The following is a 16,627-nucleotide window of genomic DNA, read 5'->3' as shown; positions in this document are numbered from 1 at the left end:
TGACACAGACCCGGTGGGAACCAAAGGACTAAGCTCTAATATGAAACAGAAACTCTGGATACTGGCCTTTGTTCCGGCCTTGCTGAAGATGCGGTTGAGCTTTTTCCATGGCAGGAGGGACACAGGGTTGGCAGAGGGGCAGCCTTCTATTTCCACCCGAATAAATCTTGGTGGCACGAAGGGCCATCGGGTTCCTTGGGGTCACACATGCTGTACTCAGGCCTTTCCTAAGCCCTGTCAGAATTGTGGGGATATTTTGCTCTGGAATCTCAGCAGTTCTCTGTGCACTGGAAGAACCATATTTTCAAACATACACATTTCCCTGACACCACAGGGAAAGAATTGCGAGAATGAAATACTTTTGCTTTAAAGCAAAAATGGCAGTAGAAGCAAAATGCTGAAGTAGTGTTGGTCACCGGCAGGGACAGTGGACAGATGAACCAGGCAGGGGCATGGAGGGTAGATTTATCACATGTCCCCATTGACCAGGACATTTTTGTGGGACTGGGGTTGTGTTTAGCCCTATACCACCCTATACACCGTTAAAGTCTCTTAAGGTTGGATCCCAGAGGTGATCACAGTGGTTCTGGTGACAACACAGAATTTGGAGAATGAGGTTCAAACCCCTGGATTCTCTCCCAGCTCTTCCTGGTCCCAAATGTGGGGACTTTCCCTGGGAGCCCCGGAGACATTACCATGGTAACCGCCAATGTGTCTGCAGCTTCCTGTGCAGGAAGGTGACCTGGGATCTGGTTTCATCAACTGCTTCACTAGGGAGGAAACATAGGCACATACAGGGGACTTCTGCTCCTGATGCACCCGAGCCCAGCCCACACCCTGACGGTAGGAGAGCCCAGGGGAGTATGAGACAGCAGGGGCACAGTCAGGGCCGGTGGGCTCAGGAAAACCCACTGTCAGCCAGGGAGGGCGCCCGAGGGCCCAGTGCCCACGCTCAGGCTGCAGGGCCTGGGACTGTGGGCATGTAGAGGAGGTACCGCAAGGCCCTCACTGAGGCATTAGTGTGGGGTTAACGGGACTACCCTGGTCATCCCTTGCACTTGCAGGCACAGCAATGTGAGGTAATAGAGAAAATATCTTGGTTTCGGCCCCTGCTTCCTCCCACAGAAATCCTGGGACCTTTGAAATGTCCTGTGTGACAAACGTGACTCTTTTTCTAATGAGGTGAGCCCCAGGGTGAGGACTGGTCACTCAAAAGACAAAGGCCTGTGTAGAGGCTTGGAATTTTCACACCTGCCCCACGTCCTTGAGGAGGGAGAAGGGCTCAGGTGGCGCCAGCAAATTAATTCAAACCCAGGGAGGGACCACAGGAGCCTTGTGGCAACAGCCACGAAGGTGTGAGAGACCCGGGACATGGAGACTCTGATGGGCTCCTGACGTGCGGGCAGCCCTGCGGGGCGGAGCCCTTCCCCGCGGACCTCGCACCTTCCCCGGCAGCTCCGGGTAGAACAGAGTTACGCTGTGGGACGTCCAGCTGGGGCCTCAGAGAACGGCCTGCTGTGAAGAAAACTGCCCCGCATTTCGTGACCTGATGTGTCAGAAATGAGGATTTCTGTGCCAACGGAAACTAAGAAATAACAGATTAGAGGATATGAGAATTTTTTACCTAAAAATATTTATTTTGTTAAAATTTACTCCAGACACGGGGGGATGGGGAGTCGGGCTCTATCAGCCCATCAGCACAAGGGACCCTGGGGCGCCCCGCGCCCTCACTCGCCACACTGTGCTGCTCGACCTCCTTCCACGGACATTTCTGACTGCAGAGGAGTCTCCTTACAGAGGCCTCCACAGACGCTTCTCACTTCAGTGAGGCTCAGAGCCGGAACCTCTGGGCCCAGGGGTTTGGTCTCACTTCCTCGTCATCTGAGCCACCGTGAGCACTGAGAGATGCCCCCACTGTTATAACATGCACTACAGTAACAGTCGGCCTCGTCCTCGGGCTGCAGCCCAGAGATGGTCAGAGCCCGGCGTTGGCCGAGGCGTCTTTGGAGCCAGAGAAGCGGCTGGGGACCCCGGAGCCCTGGTGCTTCTGTGAGTCTGAGTGGTTGTACAGCAGATACCGCGGAGGGCTCCCTGGCGTCTGCTGGTACCAGGATGTAACAGAGCTGCCAACACTGAAGCCACTGCTGAGGGTGCAGGTGAGTCTGGCCGTTGCTCCCGGAGACGCAGAGACAGAGGGCGGCTGGGTCACCACAGGCTGCGAGAGGGAACCTGCAAAGATACAGACACTTATGAGTGATGGGGCAGAAAGCAGATGACGGCTCTCAGGAGATGGAGCGTGAAGGGAATAAACACGGGACCTGAGGCCTGGTCCCCGGGCCTGTCCCAACCTGTGCACTGAGAGAGGAGCACGAGCAGGAGAGGAGTCCAGGCCTTGGTGCCCGCAGCCCCTGAGCCCGCAGTGGGGCTGGGCTGCCCAGGCCTCCTTTTCTTCCCCACCCTCTGCCAGGGGAGGGGCCGTCCATGCAAATGTGGGTCCATCCAGGAGCTGCCCAGCCCCTCCCTGAGCCCTGGTGCTGGAGCTCAGCCCACACCCCAGACTGGGGAGCATGAGGCCTGGCTTCACCCCTCAAGAGAACCCTGTGGGGAAGCACCTCTTGATACAACACTGACGGCCATCACAGGGACTTTATGAGGCCACAGAAGACACAGCTGCTGAGTCCCCATCATGTGCACAAGGCCTAGGACCCTGGCCCCGGCCCTTATCAATGAATGGTGCCTAAGCAGCAGCTTCATAGGCACCCCAGGACAGTGGCACGGTGCCCCCTGCTGGTGGCAGCGCGCACTCCTCCTGATGGCCCCAAGCCCTGAGAGCCCAGAGGCTTTCTGCAGCTCAGCAGGTCACTGACTCTATGCACACATCCAGGGTCTGGTTGCCAGTCACTGTGACTCTGATCCAACGTACTGGGTACTGTGGCGACTCACTCCCAGGAGTTCCCAATAGTGGGAGGTGCAAACATGTACGTAAATGTTTAAAAATTCATCTCGTGTGTTCCCTACAGCTCCCAACCTCAGCCACCTGGTTCTGGACCCTGTCAGTGCTGCCTCTCCCCTGCTGGGAGCCACCCTCAAGTGCAGCGGAAGCCCCTCCCCTTCACTCCTCACACTGCTGTGAAAGCAAACCTCTTAAACAATAGTGACCATAATAAAATTCCAGACATAATTCAAAGACACTGCACACTCCCAAGCCCCTTCTAGTTCCCTTACAAAGAGAGTTTACGTCATCGCCTCTCTCCCCTTGTGCTCACACGCGAAGGTTGATCCTACACCCCGAAACCATGGCTGCTCCACGTCTCCCCCCACCTTCCTATCCACACCAAAGGGAGACCAGGCCTCAGAGGCAGGAGGCACCTTAGTCCTTCTGGCACCCAGGAAAACTATCTCAAACAGTAAATAACTAAGGTGAAGTGAACAGGAAGGAACTGGGGCACATGGGAGGAAGTTTCAGGAAATCGGGTTTCAGAACAAAATGAGAACTGCTTAACCATAAACTGAGCTCAGCTGTGAACCCGCTCTTCCAGCAGGTGCGGGCCGGAGCCCCGATCCCGCGGAGAGCCCGGACTAGCAGCCGTGAGGACGGCCCCTGCCCGCTGCGGGGGCCACACTGTGCTCGCTGCACCCGGGGGTGAAGCCGTCTGGGGCTCTCAGGTTCTGAATTCTGTGACATCAGAGTAGGGACGCACACGGGTTAAGGTCATGAAGGGGAAACAATCAGTCTAACTCCCCATGGGATAAAGGGGGACATGTCCTAAGAGAGCGCTGCTGAACCGCCTTCGAGACAGACAGCAACATCGGAATTTTGAGCCTCCACCCTCCCTCCCTAAGAACTAGGCTTGGCATTGCAGACATCTAGAGAACGTTAGAAATGGAGGTGGGTCTTCACGACGTGAATGTGCTTTAACCGTGTCGTATCGTCCTTGCAGCAGAAAGACGAGGGTGGTTCCTTTGTAGATATTTCAAACTTCGGTTACTGACTAGCACTCCCTCGCTTCAAGAAAAACAACTCATGAGGTTTATCAAACTCAATTCACGGCCTGTCCTTCTCTTCCCCTGAAGAACACAAATTTCTTTATGCCCATGGGTTTGAGGCCAGCTCATCACAACCAGCAAGATTTGCAGCTAAGTAGCCCAATCCTGGCCCCCACCAAGAAGTCCTTCTCATGATATTTCTGGTCTCCTCAGACGCTGCTTTAAAGCACATGTGGAGACACCACTTCTTTGCTATCTCCCTTCTTTGTCTCAGCAGGAGCATTTCAGCAGCCTCCTTAAGGTATCCAGGTTTGCAAACATCAGGTCTCAGAACACAGCCGCCAGGCTGGATCTCTTTTTTTCAGAGCAGAACATTTTTTTACAGTTTGAGATGAAAACGCAGTAAAAACACACTGCAACAGAAAGAGGGCATATCGCTATACTTTTTTAAAATGAAAAAAGTTTTTTTTTTGCTAAATCCTAGCAGAGGGTTATTCACTGATTTTAGAGAGAAAGGAAGGTAGAAAGATCAACGTGTTTGGAGAATCTGAGCTTGAATCCAGTTGCTAGGTTTCAATTCTATGTCTCTCATGTGTTTCTGCCACAACATGGACAAATCGCGTCTCCTGCAGTTCAACCATCCTCTCTGTAAAATGAAGATAAGATATGTGCATGTTTGCCCACTTTGCGTCGTAACCAGGAGATGCTTGGGTAGATTCTCTGTAGTGAATAAACCGAACGCAAGAAGCCACATAGACTCCAGCGCCATTTACACACTGACTGAAGTAGATTCAAAAGACAAACAGGATGCCCTGGATGCTCATATACATAAGATACAACATGATTCCTTGACCGTGATTCACGTTGTCTTTGCTGTTTCAGCCTCATTAAAAAGTGGTTTTCAAAAGACGGGGAATAATAATCATGTACTTTTTTGTATTAACTATTTGCTGTAATAATACAACTTCTTAGGCAGTTACCATGCTGTATCAAGCACAGTTTGAAGCTCTTCACATATATTACTCACTAATCTGTACAATAACCCTGTGGCTAGCACTATTTTTGCACCGCCTTTACATTTAGGCAAACTAAATCAGTGGATAAATATATTGCCCTAGATGTACTGGGTTTCCAGTGGTACAAGAAATTATCACAAAGAACTTAGAACAGCGCACAATGATAAACTCCCACGCCCTGATGGCTGGAGAGCCCGGGGAAGTGCGAGAGGACAGGGGGACAGTGAATGCCTGTGGGCTCGGGAAAACCCACTGATAGTCATGGAGGGCACCTAAGGGCACAGCGTTCACGGTCAGGCTGCAGGGCTTGGGACTGTGGGCATGTTGAGGGGGTACCGCAAGGCCCTCACGAATGGCGTTAGTGTGGGGGTTCACATGACTACCTTGGTCATCATTTGTAGTTGCAGGCACAGCATTGTGAGATAATAGAGAATCTATGTGGGTCTCACTCCCTAGTACCTCTCACAGAATTCCTGGATCCCTTGTACTTTCCTGGGTGGCAGACGTGCCCATTGTCCTAATGAGGTGACTCTAGAAGGACTCCTGGGTGAGGACTGGTCACGAAATGACAAAGGCATGATTACAAGCTTGGAGGTTTGTACCTGCCCCCACTTTCTTGAGGGCAGAGAAGTGCCTCGGTGGAGTCAGCAAGTTAATATGACACATTCATTGAAACAAAAGGAGGCACCATTGCAGCCTTGGAGCTACAGCCAAGAAAATGTGAGAGACCTGGGGACGTCGCGCCTGTGATGGCTCCTGACGTGCGGGCAGCCCTGCGAGGCGGAGCCCTTCCCTGCGGACCTGGCACCGTCGTCTCCAGGCAGCTCGTGGTAGAACGGAGTTACGTTGTGTGACGTCCAGTAGGCGCCACAGAGAATTGCTTGCTGTGAAAAAAGACCCCCTTCATTTAGTGAGCAGATGTGTCCGAAATGAAGAGTTCAGTGCCAGTGGAAAACAAAAACTGACAGATTAAAGAATATGAGATTTTTACCTAAAAATATTTATTTTGTTAAACTTTACTCCTGACACTGGGGGATGGTGAGTCAAGCTCTATCAGCCCATCAGCGTCAGTGACCTGGGACGCCCTGCGCCCTCACTCGTCACTGTGTGTGGCTCTTCGCTCCTCCATAGAAATTTCTGACTGCAGAGGAGTCTCCTTACAGAGGCCTGTGCAGGAGCTTCTCGCTTCAGTGAGATTCTGAGCCATAACCTCTGGGCCCAGGGGTTTTTGTCTCAATTCCTCATCATCTGAGCCACTGTGAGTGACTGTAGCTGCTCCCACTGCCATGAGCTGTAGCACAGTAATAGTCGGCCTCGTCCTCAGGCTGCAGCCCAGAGATGGTCAGGAGCCCGGCGTTGGCCGAGGCGTCCTTGGACCCAGAGAAGCGGCTGGGGACCCCGGAGCCCTGGTGCTTGTTTGAGTCTGAGTAGTAGTACAGCAGATACCGCGGAGGGCTCCCTGGCTTCTGCTGGTACCAGGATATAACATAGCTGCCAACATTGAAGCCACTGCTGAGGGTGCAGGTGAGTCTGGCCGTTCCACCCAGAGACACAGAGAGGGAAGGCGGCTGGGTCACCACAGGCTGTGAGAGGGAACCTGCGAAAATACAGACGCTTCTCAGCGATGGGGCTGGAAACAGGGGTATTTGTCAGGCAGTAGGGCATGAGGGGAATAAACTTGAAAGCTGAGGCCTGGTCCCCGGGCCTGTCCCTACCTGTGCACTGAGAGAGGAGCACGAGGAGGAGAGGAGTCCAGGCCATGGTGCCTGCAGCCCCTGAGCCCACAGTGGGGCTGGGCTGCCCAGGCCTCCTTTTCTTCCCCACCCTCTGCCAGGGGAGGGGCCGTCCATGCAAATGTGGATCCACCCAGGGGCTGCCCCGCCCCTCCCTGGGCCCTGGTGCTGGAGCTCTGCTCACTCCCACACTGAGGAGGAACAGGGTTGGCTTCACCCCTTGGGAGAGCTCGGGAAGGAAGCACTGGAAGCTAATACCGAGTTCCTGGGACTCTGCCCGGCCACAGAGGACACAGTGCCTCTGTCACCATCAGTGAGGACTGGGCCCCAGCCCTCTGCCCAAACTCCTAGGAGTGAATCTTCCCTACTGAGCAGCTGTCTAGGGACCACAGGGCAGTCCCACAGCGCCACCCGCAGGTGGCAGAGTACACACCTTTTCATACCCCACAACCCTGAGAGCTCAGCTGCTTCCTGCAGCTCAGCAGGTGACTGACTCTGTTCACACAACAAGGGTCCGGTTCCCAGATACTGTGATTCTGATTCACTGCAGTGATCACAGAAGCATCTCCTTCCCAGGAACCCACAACGGACAGAGGTTCTAACAAGTATGTAACAACAAATTCATTTGTTCCATCTCCTGTGAAAATGTTTCAAAAGTAAATGAAAGTGACCTGCATGTCCAATCTCACAGACCAGGTGACCATTCATCTGGTTAGAAGGGCTCATGTGAACTTTTCAGAGAGATTTCCAGGAACACATTCAGGCACGTGCAGAGCGAGCCACCTCGACACATCTTTCGAGTCATGTGATCCATGTAGAGTTGTCACAGATATTATTTGATTAAGTGATGGGCAAAATAATGGTTTTTGGAGGGTTCACATTAAACAGTGAAGTGTAGCATGCTTATTCATTCGAGGAATTAACTTTTATTCTTAGTTTTCCCTTATTTTTATTCTTAGTGTTCTTAGTATTCTTAGTAGTATTTTTATTCGTAGTGTCATATGTTTTTGTTAGAATTTTATCGTAGGTGACATAATATCTGTATATATTTATACAAAACTTTCCTGTCTTAATTTTCTTACTCAATGTCTTACTTTGGTAACAAGATAACAGCAGGTGTGACGTGTTTGCAGATGTGCTGTCTGGGCAGTTGAAGGCGGAGACCATCTCTTTCCTTCACGCCCCAGATACAACTATGTTCCCACTGCGCCCTTGGTCCAATGGTCCCCACACTTCCAGACTCCCAGGGACTCCTAGGAAATGACTAGAGCCAGCTTTACTTCCTCACCTGGGGCACTGTGTCCTCACGGCACTCAAAGGGCCTTTCCCATTAGCTCCCGCAGGTCATCGCCTGCTCAAACTCTTCTGTGACTCCTCACTGCTGTTTGCACAGAACGCTAACTCCTTGGTTCCCCTCGGGCGGAGTCGCGGGGGGCGCATCCCCTCTGCACCGACCGTGCAGGCCCTGGCCGTGCTCTCAGACCTCCAGCTTCCCCCACTTCCCTGTTACTTCAAAATTCTCTCTTCTTTCCCATCATGCTGTTCAAGGCGACTCCTCTTCTGTCCTTTGGGAGAAAATAGGGTTAAACTTGAAATCATGGTGACAACACACATTTAGGCAGTTCTGAGTGGCTCTTGCAGGGCATGCACACATCATCCCAGGCAGAGTTAGAGAATTAATACGACAGTGTTGATGTGACACAAACTATAGAGCATAGTGCAAAGAACCCCCTGCTTCGATTGTCCCACCTCACCCACCGTCCGTAGGATTCATCTGGTTTTCTCTTCTACTCCCACTCTGCTCCCTCCCTCACTGAAAACACATCCGCCCACCAGGTCCCTTCATCGGCACGTCTTCCAGCATAAGTATGTATTTTGTTCCCAAACTCTTGCACAGGACAGAAACCGCTGTGAATGACTGCCACATTAGTGTGGTGGCTTGTAATCCCCTGAGCGGTTACTAACGGATTGCTGTACGGATCGAGAGGGTCAAGGAGGAACAGGGCATCCCATGTCTGGAGTCCTGAGGTTCAAGGGTGACATATTTGAGTAGAAAAAAGTCCAGGCCAGCACACATGTCCTCGGACAATTATTTATCGGCTTCCTTCACTCATGTCATGGGGCAGGATCCTGTCTTTGCTCACACAGACGTTTCAACCCAATGGTTCTTCACTCATGAGTTGTCCCATCAAAGCCTTTATGGAACGTTGGGTTGAGAAGTTTAATATTGCATTTCACTGATCATATGGTGGATTTTGAGCTGTGTATTAGCGTCAGGTGACGACTGATGATCTTACACATCGGTATTTAAGTGAACTGTGAGCTGACATTGAAACAACCACCTTGCACTGCGGAGGTAGTTTGCTCCTGCAAGGCGTCTTGTCTCCTGTCCTCTGTGTTTGCTCCTCACTCACCCGCTGCTCCCGCCTGGTCTCTAGGACCCACACAAACGTGCTGGCGCCAAGGGTCCGGGACCTAGTCATGAGTTTACTGATCTTTGCATGACAAGCTGGAAAAATGGTCCCTAAGAGAATAAATGAAAAGATAGGAAATATTTTATGTGCAATGTGTAAAATTTCAAAATATTACCAGCACACATATTTTGGCCAAATGTTACACTTCACACATTGCATTTTGTTTGTTTGTTTGTCTCTTTAATCTTCATTGCCTTTTTCCCCATTATCATTAGTCCCATTACCCCACCTCCCAGCAATCACCACACTTGTGTCCATGCCCACAAGGACTTTTCCTTTTGCTCGATCCCTCCAACGCCAAAACACCCCGCCCACCAGCTGGCCTCCTGCCGCACTTCACACTTCGGCTGAGAAAAGTTTGCACATGACTGGGTCGCAGGCTCTGGCCTCATGCGAGACTGTGTAACTGTTTTGTCTAACAGATGGGAACTGAGAGGCCCAGACAGATGGCACATTCGTCTCCGTCCAGCTGACTGGCATAAACAGGACTCAAAGTCAAAGCTGCCTTCACACCTGAGAACATGTCCTGTGAACACAGTGGTTCCCAAACTGCAGTGATTGGGCCCCTCAAAGGATATTGGGAAATCTGGAGGTGGTTTTGTGAGTCATAATGTATCACGAGGGTGCCATGTCGTCTAACGTGCACAGTCCAAAGGATGCATCTCAATATCCCACATGCACAGAACAGGCCTCCCCACAAACAATGACGCATCCCCATTGTCATAAGTGCATGTGCTCAGATACCCTGTTCTGCACTAACTCACCCTCAGGAATTCATTACAAAGGAAATAGGCAATCAACTGTCATGACATGGGGGAAGGTTGGAAAGAAATAGAGGGAATCAAAACCTATAATCTTAACATGCACTTTCCGGCAGAACACAGAAGAGAGCCCCCCTCCTTGGTGGAGACAGGCTGAGGACGGACCCAGAAGGGGAAGCTCTGGGGAGTTTTTGTCTCACTTCCCCATGAGGCTGAGCACTGTGTGATTACTAGTACTACCATCATAAGACTGGCAGTAGTAGTCGGCCTCGTCCTCAGGCTGCAGCCCAGAGATGGTCAGGTGGGCGGCGTTGGAGGAGCTGTCGATGGAGCCCGAGAACCGATCCGGGACCCCGGAGGGTCTTTCATCATCCTTATAGATCACAGTGGTGGGTCCACTGCCTGGGCGCTGTTGGTACCACGATACATAGTCACCTCCAATGTTGCCGCTGCTGCGGGTGCAGGAGATGGTGGCCTTCTGTCCCGGAGACCCCGACACAGAGGGGGGCTGAGTCAGCACAAACTGGGCCCAGGACCCTGCAAGGAGGGAGCAACACAGAGATCAGGGAGGACAGACCTGACCCCGTTCCCCCAGGTGGAGGAGAGGATCCCATCGAAACGGGTAACAAAGGGGTGCCCTCCCAGAATTCCCTGCAGGCCCCACCTGTGCAGTGAGCAAGGACGGCGAGGAGAAGTGGAGCCCAGTCCATGGCGGAGACAACCCCAGACTCTGCTTCCTGAGCCCCACAGCCAGGCTGGATAGTTCAGACTTATATGCCCCCCTGACCTTTAGAGTAGGATGTCTTTATGCAAATCTTCCCTTTATAGGCTATGGAAGCCCCTCCTGTAACCTACTGGGATGCCACTGAGAAAAAAAGATTGTATCTGTAGGAGGATTTCTTTCCAAATACCAAACAGGAAACAGGAATGTGGGGCACGGTCGCCCCCTGGTGGATGCTGGGCACGTGGCAACCTCAGGCAGAAGCTGGTGCCCAGGGCTCCTGCCCTTCCCCTGGCCCTGACCCTGTGCCCCTCACATTCCCAGCCTTTTCAGATGGGCTCCGTTCACTTAGACACATGCGTGTTAGGTTCCCTCATGTCCTACTGTGGCCTGAGAAGTCATTTATTGATATTGCAAATCATACTGTTCCACTGTTCAAATGGACCAGTTTGTTGATTCATTCAGCTCTTGAAGGACATAAGAGTAGCTTTTTAAGTTTTAAGAAACATGTATAAATCAGCCCTAAACTTTATGGCGTATGCTTGTTTGAACTCAAGAGACTAATTTAAGTAAAATCCTAGGAGTGTGATTTCTGCATTGTATCGCACAAGAGTGTGTTTCACTTAGTGAGACGCTGCCAAAGCGTCTGCAAAGGTACCCACAGCATGTTGCGTTCCCCGCAGCGCGAGGCAGAGGTCCTGCTGGCCCACTTCCTGGGAGCATCTACGCTCATCAGTGTGGAAGTTTTACCCATTCTGATGGGAACCCAGTGGTCTCATTGTTTAAACATGGAATTCCCCAATACTAACTGATCTTGGGCATCTTTTCACCTTTATCTCCCCATTGTACATGTGCCTGAGGAATAAGACTGTTCAGAACTGCTCATGGGAGGGGGCGTGTGGAGAGCATTCCCCAGGATGTGGGAATTCAAGAGCTCCAAAAAGGTCTTAAATCAAGTGAAAGAAAAAATTCTTCGTGGTTTCTAAGTTCAGAGAAGTATCAGTGAAGCCTAGGACGCTACCAGGGAACAGGCAGGTTGCCGTGCATATTTAAGCTGGATATTAATAAGGGAAGGAAGGAAGCAGAGGGAAGCAGACGCTATTAGGCAAAATCAAGGAGGAAGCATAAGCCTCCTGCTTAGCCAGGAAGCCACACTTCACTCTCCCCGGGGGTCCCAGCATTGCCCTCCAAGGGCCTTCCCACCTTCCCTTCCCCGTGGAGGGGGCAGCCCGACCTCCAGTGCAGGATGGACCTGGAGGCCCGGGAAGGTAAGCACATGCCCGATAGAGGTAAAATGACAAAGGGGGAGGTGCTTCTATGAGGCCTGTGCAATAGGAGCCAAGATTTGCTAGAAGGCTGGCCCAGACAAAGCTCAGGAACCTTGGAAGCTTGGTTTGTTATTTTAAAAAGGGCCCGGTCCTTTCTAGGCCTGAGAGAATGTAATGGGTGCCAGGGAACAAAGGGTCCTCTCCCCCCTCTCTCCTCTTTCCCAGGAACTCGTGTCTGCCTGGTTTGTTCACGTGTTCCCTCCGTAGCAACACGTGGGTCTAGAATACAAGCAGGGCCTGACACAGACCCGGTGGGAACCAGAGGCCTAAGCTCTAATATGAAACAGAAACTCTGGATGCTGGCCATTGCTCCGGCCTTGCTGAAGATGCGGTTGAGCTTTCTCCATGGCAGGAGGGACACAGAGGTGGCAGAGGGGCAGCCTTCTATTTCCACCCGAATAAATCTTGGTGGCACGAAGGGCCATCGGGTTCCTTGGGGTCACACATGCTGTACTCAGGCCTTTCCTACCCTGTCAGAATTGTGGGGATATTTTGCTCTGGAATCTAAGCAGTTCTGGGTGCACTGGAAGAACCATATTTTCAAACATACACATTTCCCTGACACCACAGGGAAAGAATTGTGAGAATGAAATACTTTTGCTTTAAGCAAAAATGACATCAGAAGCAAAATGATGAAGTAGTGTTGGTCACCGGCAGGGACAGTGGACAGATGAACCAGGCAGGGGCATGGAGGGCAGATTTATCACATGTCCCCATTGACCAGGACATTTTTGTGGCACTGGGGTTGTGTTCACCCCTATACCAATGACCGTTAAAGTCTCTTAAGGTTGGATCCCAGAGGTGGTCACAGTGGTTCTGGTGACAACACAGAATTTGGAGAATGAGGCTCAAACCCCTGGATGGTCCCTCCCAGCTCTTCCTGGTCCCAAATGTGGGGACTTTCCCTGGGAGCCCTGGGGACATTGCCATGGTAACCGCCAAAGTGTCTGCTACTTCCTGTGCAGGAAGGTGACCTGGGATCAGGTTTCATCAACTGCTTCACTAGGGAGGAAACATAGGCACCTTCAGGGGACTTCCTGCTCCTGATGGACGCGAGCCCAGCCCACACCCTGACGGTTGGAGAGCCCAGGGGAGTATGAGACAGCAGGGGGACAGTCAGGGCCGGTGGGCTCAGGAAAACCCACTGTCAGCCAGGGAGGGCGCCCGAGGGCCCAGTGCCCACGCTCAGGCTGCAGGGCCTGGGACTGTGGGCATGTAGAGGAGGTACCGCAAGGCCCTCACTTAGGCATTAGTGTGGGGTTAACGGGACTACCTTGGTCATCCCTTGCACTTGCAGGCACAGCAATGTGACATAATAGAGAAAATATCTTGGTTTCGGCCCCTGCTTCCTCCCACAGAAATCCTGGAACCTTTGAAATGTCCTGTGTGACAAACGTGACTCTTTTTCTAATGAGGTGAGCCCCAGGGTGAGGACTGGTCACTCAAAAGACAAAGGCATGTGTAGAGGCTTGGAATTTTCACACCTGCCCCACGTCCTTGAGGAGGGAGAAGGGCTCAGGTGGCGCCAGCAAATTAATTCAAACCCAGGGAGGGACCACAGGAGCCTTGTGGCAACAGCCACGAAGGTGTGAGAGACCCGGGACATGGAGACTCTGATGGGCTCCTGACGTGCGGGCAGCCCTGCGGGGCGGAGCCCTTCCCCGCGGACCTCGCACCTTCCGCGGCAGCTCCGGGTAGAACAGAGTTACGCTGTGGGACGTCCAGCTGGGGCCTCAGAGAACGGCCTGCTGTGAAGAAAACTGCCCCGCATTTCGTGACCTGATGTGTCAGATATGAGGAATTCCGTGCCAACGGAAACTAAGAAATAACAGAATAAATGATATGAGATTTTTTACCTAAAAATATTTATTTTGTTAAAATTTACTCCAGACACAGGGGGGATGGGGAGTCGGGCTCTATCAGCCCATCAGCACAAGGGACCCTGGGACGCCCCGCGCCCTCACTCGCCACACTGTGCTGCTCGACCTCCTTCCACGGACATTTCTGACTGCAGAGGAGTCTCCTTACAGAGGCCTCCACAGACGCTTCTCACTTCAGGGAGGCTCAGAGCCGGAACCTCTGGGCACAGGGGTTTTGGTCTCACTTCCTCGTCATCTGAGCCACCGTGAGCACTGAGAGATGCCCCCACTGTTATAACATGCACTACAGTAACAGTCGGCCTCGTCCTCGGGCTGCAGCCCGGAGATGGTCAGGAGCCCGGCGTTGGCCGAGGCGTCTTTGGAGCCAGAGAAGCGGCTGGGGACCCCGGAGCCCTGGTGCTTCTGTGAGTCTGAGTGGTTGTACAGCAGAAACCGCGGAGGGCTCCCTGGCGTCTGCTGGTACCAGGATGTAACAGAGCTGCCAACACTGAAGCCACTGCTGAGGGTGCAGGTGAGTCTGGCCGTTGCTCCCGGAGACGCAGAGACACAGGGCGGCTGGGTCACCACAGGCTGCGAGAGGGAACCTGCAAAGATACAGACACTTATGAGTGATGGGGCAGAAAGCAGACGACGTTTCTCAGGAGATGGAGCGTGAAGGGAATAAACACGGGAACTGAGGCCTGGTCCCCGGGCCTGTCCCAACCTGTGCACTGAGAGAGGAGCACGAGCAGGAGAGGAGTCCAGGCCTTGGTGCCCGCAGCCCCTGAGCCCGCAGTGGGGCTGGGCTGCCCAGGCCTCCTTTTCTTCCCCACCCTCTGCCAGGGGATGGGCTGCCCATGCAAATGTGGGTCCACCCAGGGGCTGCCCAGCCCCTCCCTGAGCCCTGGTGCTGGAGCTCAGCTCACACCCCACACTGAAGAGGATAAGGGTTGGCGACACCCCCTAGAAGAACCCTTTTCGGGAGCACCTCTTGAGACAACTTTGAAGTCCCTTCTCAGGGGACTTGTCAGGCCACAGAGGACACAGCTGCTGAGTTCCCATCAGGGTGCGCAGGGGCGAGCCCCCAGGCTCAGGCTCCCATTAGTGAAAGGTCCCTAAGAGGCAAGTCTGTAGGCTCCACAGAGCAGTCCCACAGCGCCACCTGCTGATGGCAGTGCCTACCTGTCCCCTTAGCCCAAAGCCCTGAGAGCCCAGCTGGTTTCCCCAGCTCAGCAGGTCACTGGCTCTATTCACACATCCAGGGTCTGGTTCCCAGTCACTGTGACTCTGATTCGTGTACTGGTTACTGTAGCAATCACACCCAGCTGTCCCCTTTCCCCTTTGGGAGCTGCAAACGTGTACATAAATGACAAATTAAGTTGCCTCACCTCCAGTGAAGATGTTGCAAAAGTAATTGCCAAGTGACCTTATGTGCAGTGTCACAGACCCTGGGACCATTCATCTGGTTAGAAGGGCTCGTGTGGGCTGTTCACAGAAATTTCCCGGAACACACTCAGAGGCATGTGCAGAGGAGGCCACCTCGGCAAACATTTCCAGTCACGTGATACAGGTACAGTTTCATAGACCCGATTTGATTAAATGATGAAAAGAGAATGGCTTGGGAAGCCTTCACATTTAACAGCGGTAAGTGTAGCTTGTTCATTCATTCTAGGAATTAACATTAATTCTTAGTTTACTCTTTTTTTTTTTTAATTCTTGTGGTCCGCATGCCATTGTCATGTGTTTTGTATTAGGATTAAGTCCTAGGTGCCATAAAATTGGTATATATTTTAAAGAGAATTTTCCTACCTTAATGCTCTTTCTCATTGTCTCACTGTAGTAGGAGGATAATAGCAGGTGCGACGCGTTTGCAGATGTGCAGACTGGCTGGGCCGTTGGAGGCAGAGACCATCACTTCCCTCTGTGCCCGCATCCAGCTCTGCGTTGACTGTGCCCATGCCCCACGGCCCCCACGCTTCCGGACTCCCAGGGCCTCTTAGGAAATGACTGGGACCAGGATCACTTGCTCCCTTGGCTCTGTGTCCTCGAGGCACTCGAGGGGCCTTTCTCATCCAGCTCAGGCAGCTCGCCTCCTGCTTAAACCCTCAGTGACCCCTCAGTGCTGTTTGCACGGAACCCCAGCTCCTTGGCCCCCCTTCGGGGGCTTCATGGGTGGCCGCCACACCCCCATGGCCCCCCACGGCTCTTCCACGTGCTCTCAGACCTCCAGCGTCCCCCGCTTCCCTCTTCCTTCTACCCTGTCTCCTGTCCCTTCATGCTGTCCAAGGTGACTCCTCCTCCCTCCTTCGCAAGGAAATAGGGTGAAACTTGAGTCAGGGTCACCACAGACCAATCAGCTGTTCTGAGTGGCTCTCACTAGCAGGGCTCTCACACATCATCGCAGACAGAACTGGAGAATTGAAAGGACACTGTTGAAGTTACACAAACTCTACAGAAGAGGCAAAGAACCTCCTGCATCGATTCGGCCACGTCCACCGCCGTCCGGAGGGCTCCTCGTGTTCAGTGTTCTACCCTCTGTCTCGCTCCTTCTGCTGCCGCACTGACTCTGAAAACACATCCATCTGTTATGTCCCTTCATCGGCACGTGTTGTAACAGACGTGTGCAGTTAGGTGCCCACACTCACGCACTGGACAGCGACGCATTTCAACGACTGCCACATCAATGCCGTGGCTCGTAGTGCCCAGCACGGTTAGCGAATGGGTTGCTGTACTGAGCGAGAGGGTGAA

The 16,627-nt window shown here is 52.7% G+C and overlaps 1 pseudogene and 1 gene segment (V, D, J or C); both read right to left on the bottom strand.

The window, feature by feature from the left end:
- Positions 1–9,625: 9,625 nt before the first annotated feature.
- Positions 9,626–10,700, bottom strand: LOC129087217 (immunoglobulin lambda variable 6-57-like; annotated as a pseudogene).
- A 3,431-nt stretch (positions 10,701–14,131) lies between these two features.
- Positions 14,132–16,275, bottom strand: LOC129087216 (probable non-functional immunoglobulin lambda variable 5-48). The segment is given in 3 exon segments: positions 14,132–14,484; positions 14,604–14,663; positions 16,230–16,275. Coding segments are annotated over 3 exon segments (459 nt in total).
- Between the last annotated feature and the right edge of the window lie 352 nt (positions 16,276–16,627).

Source organism: Pteronotus mesoamericanus, unplaced genomic scaffold, assembly GCF_021234165.1.
Source record: "Pteronotus mesoamericanus isolate MK-2021 breed Mesoamerican mustached bat unplaced genomic scaffold, CSHL_Meso_final scaffold_507, whole genome shotgun sequence".
NCBI classification, from domain to species: Eukaryota; Metazoa; Chordata; class Mammalia; order Chiroptera; family Mormoopidae; genus Pteronotus; species Pteronotus mesoamericanus.
This window is presented reverse-complemented; position numbering and strand designations above follow the sequence as displayed.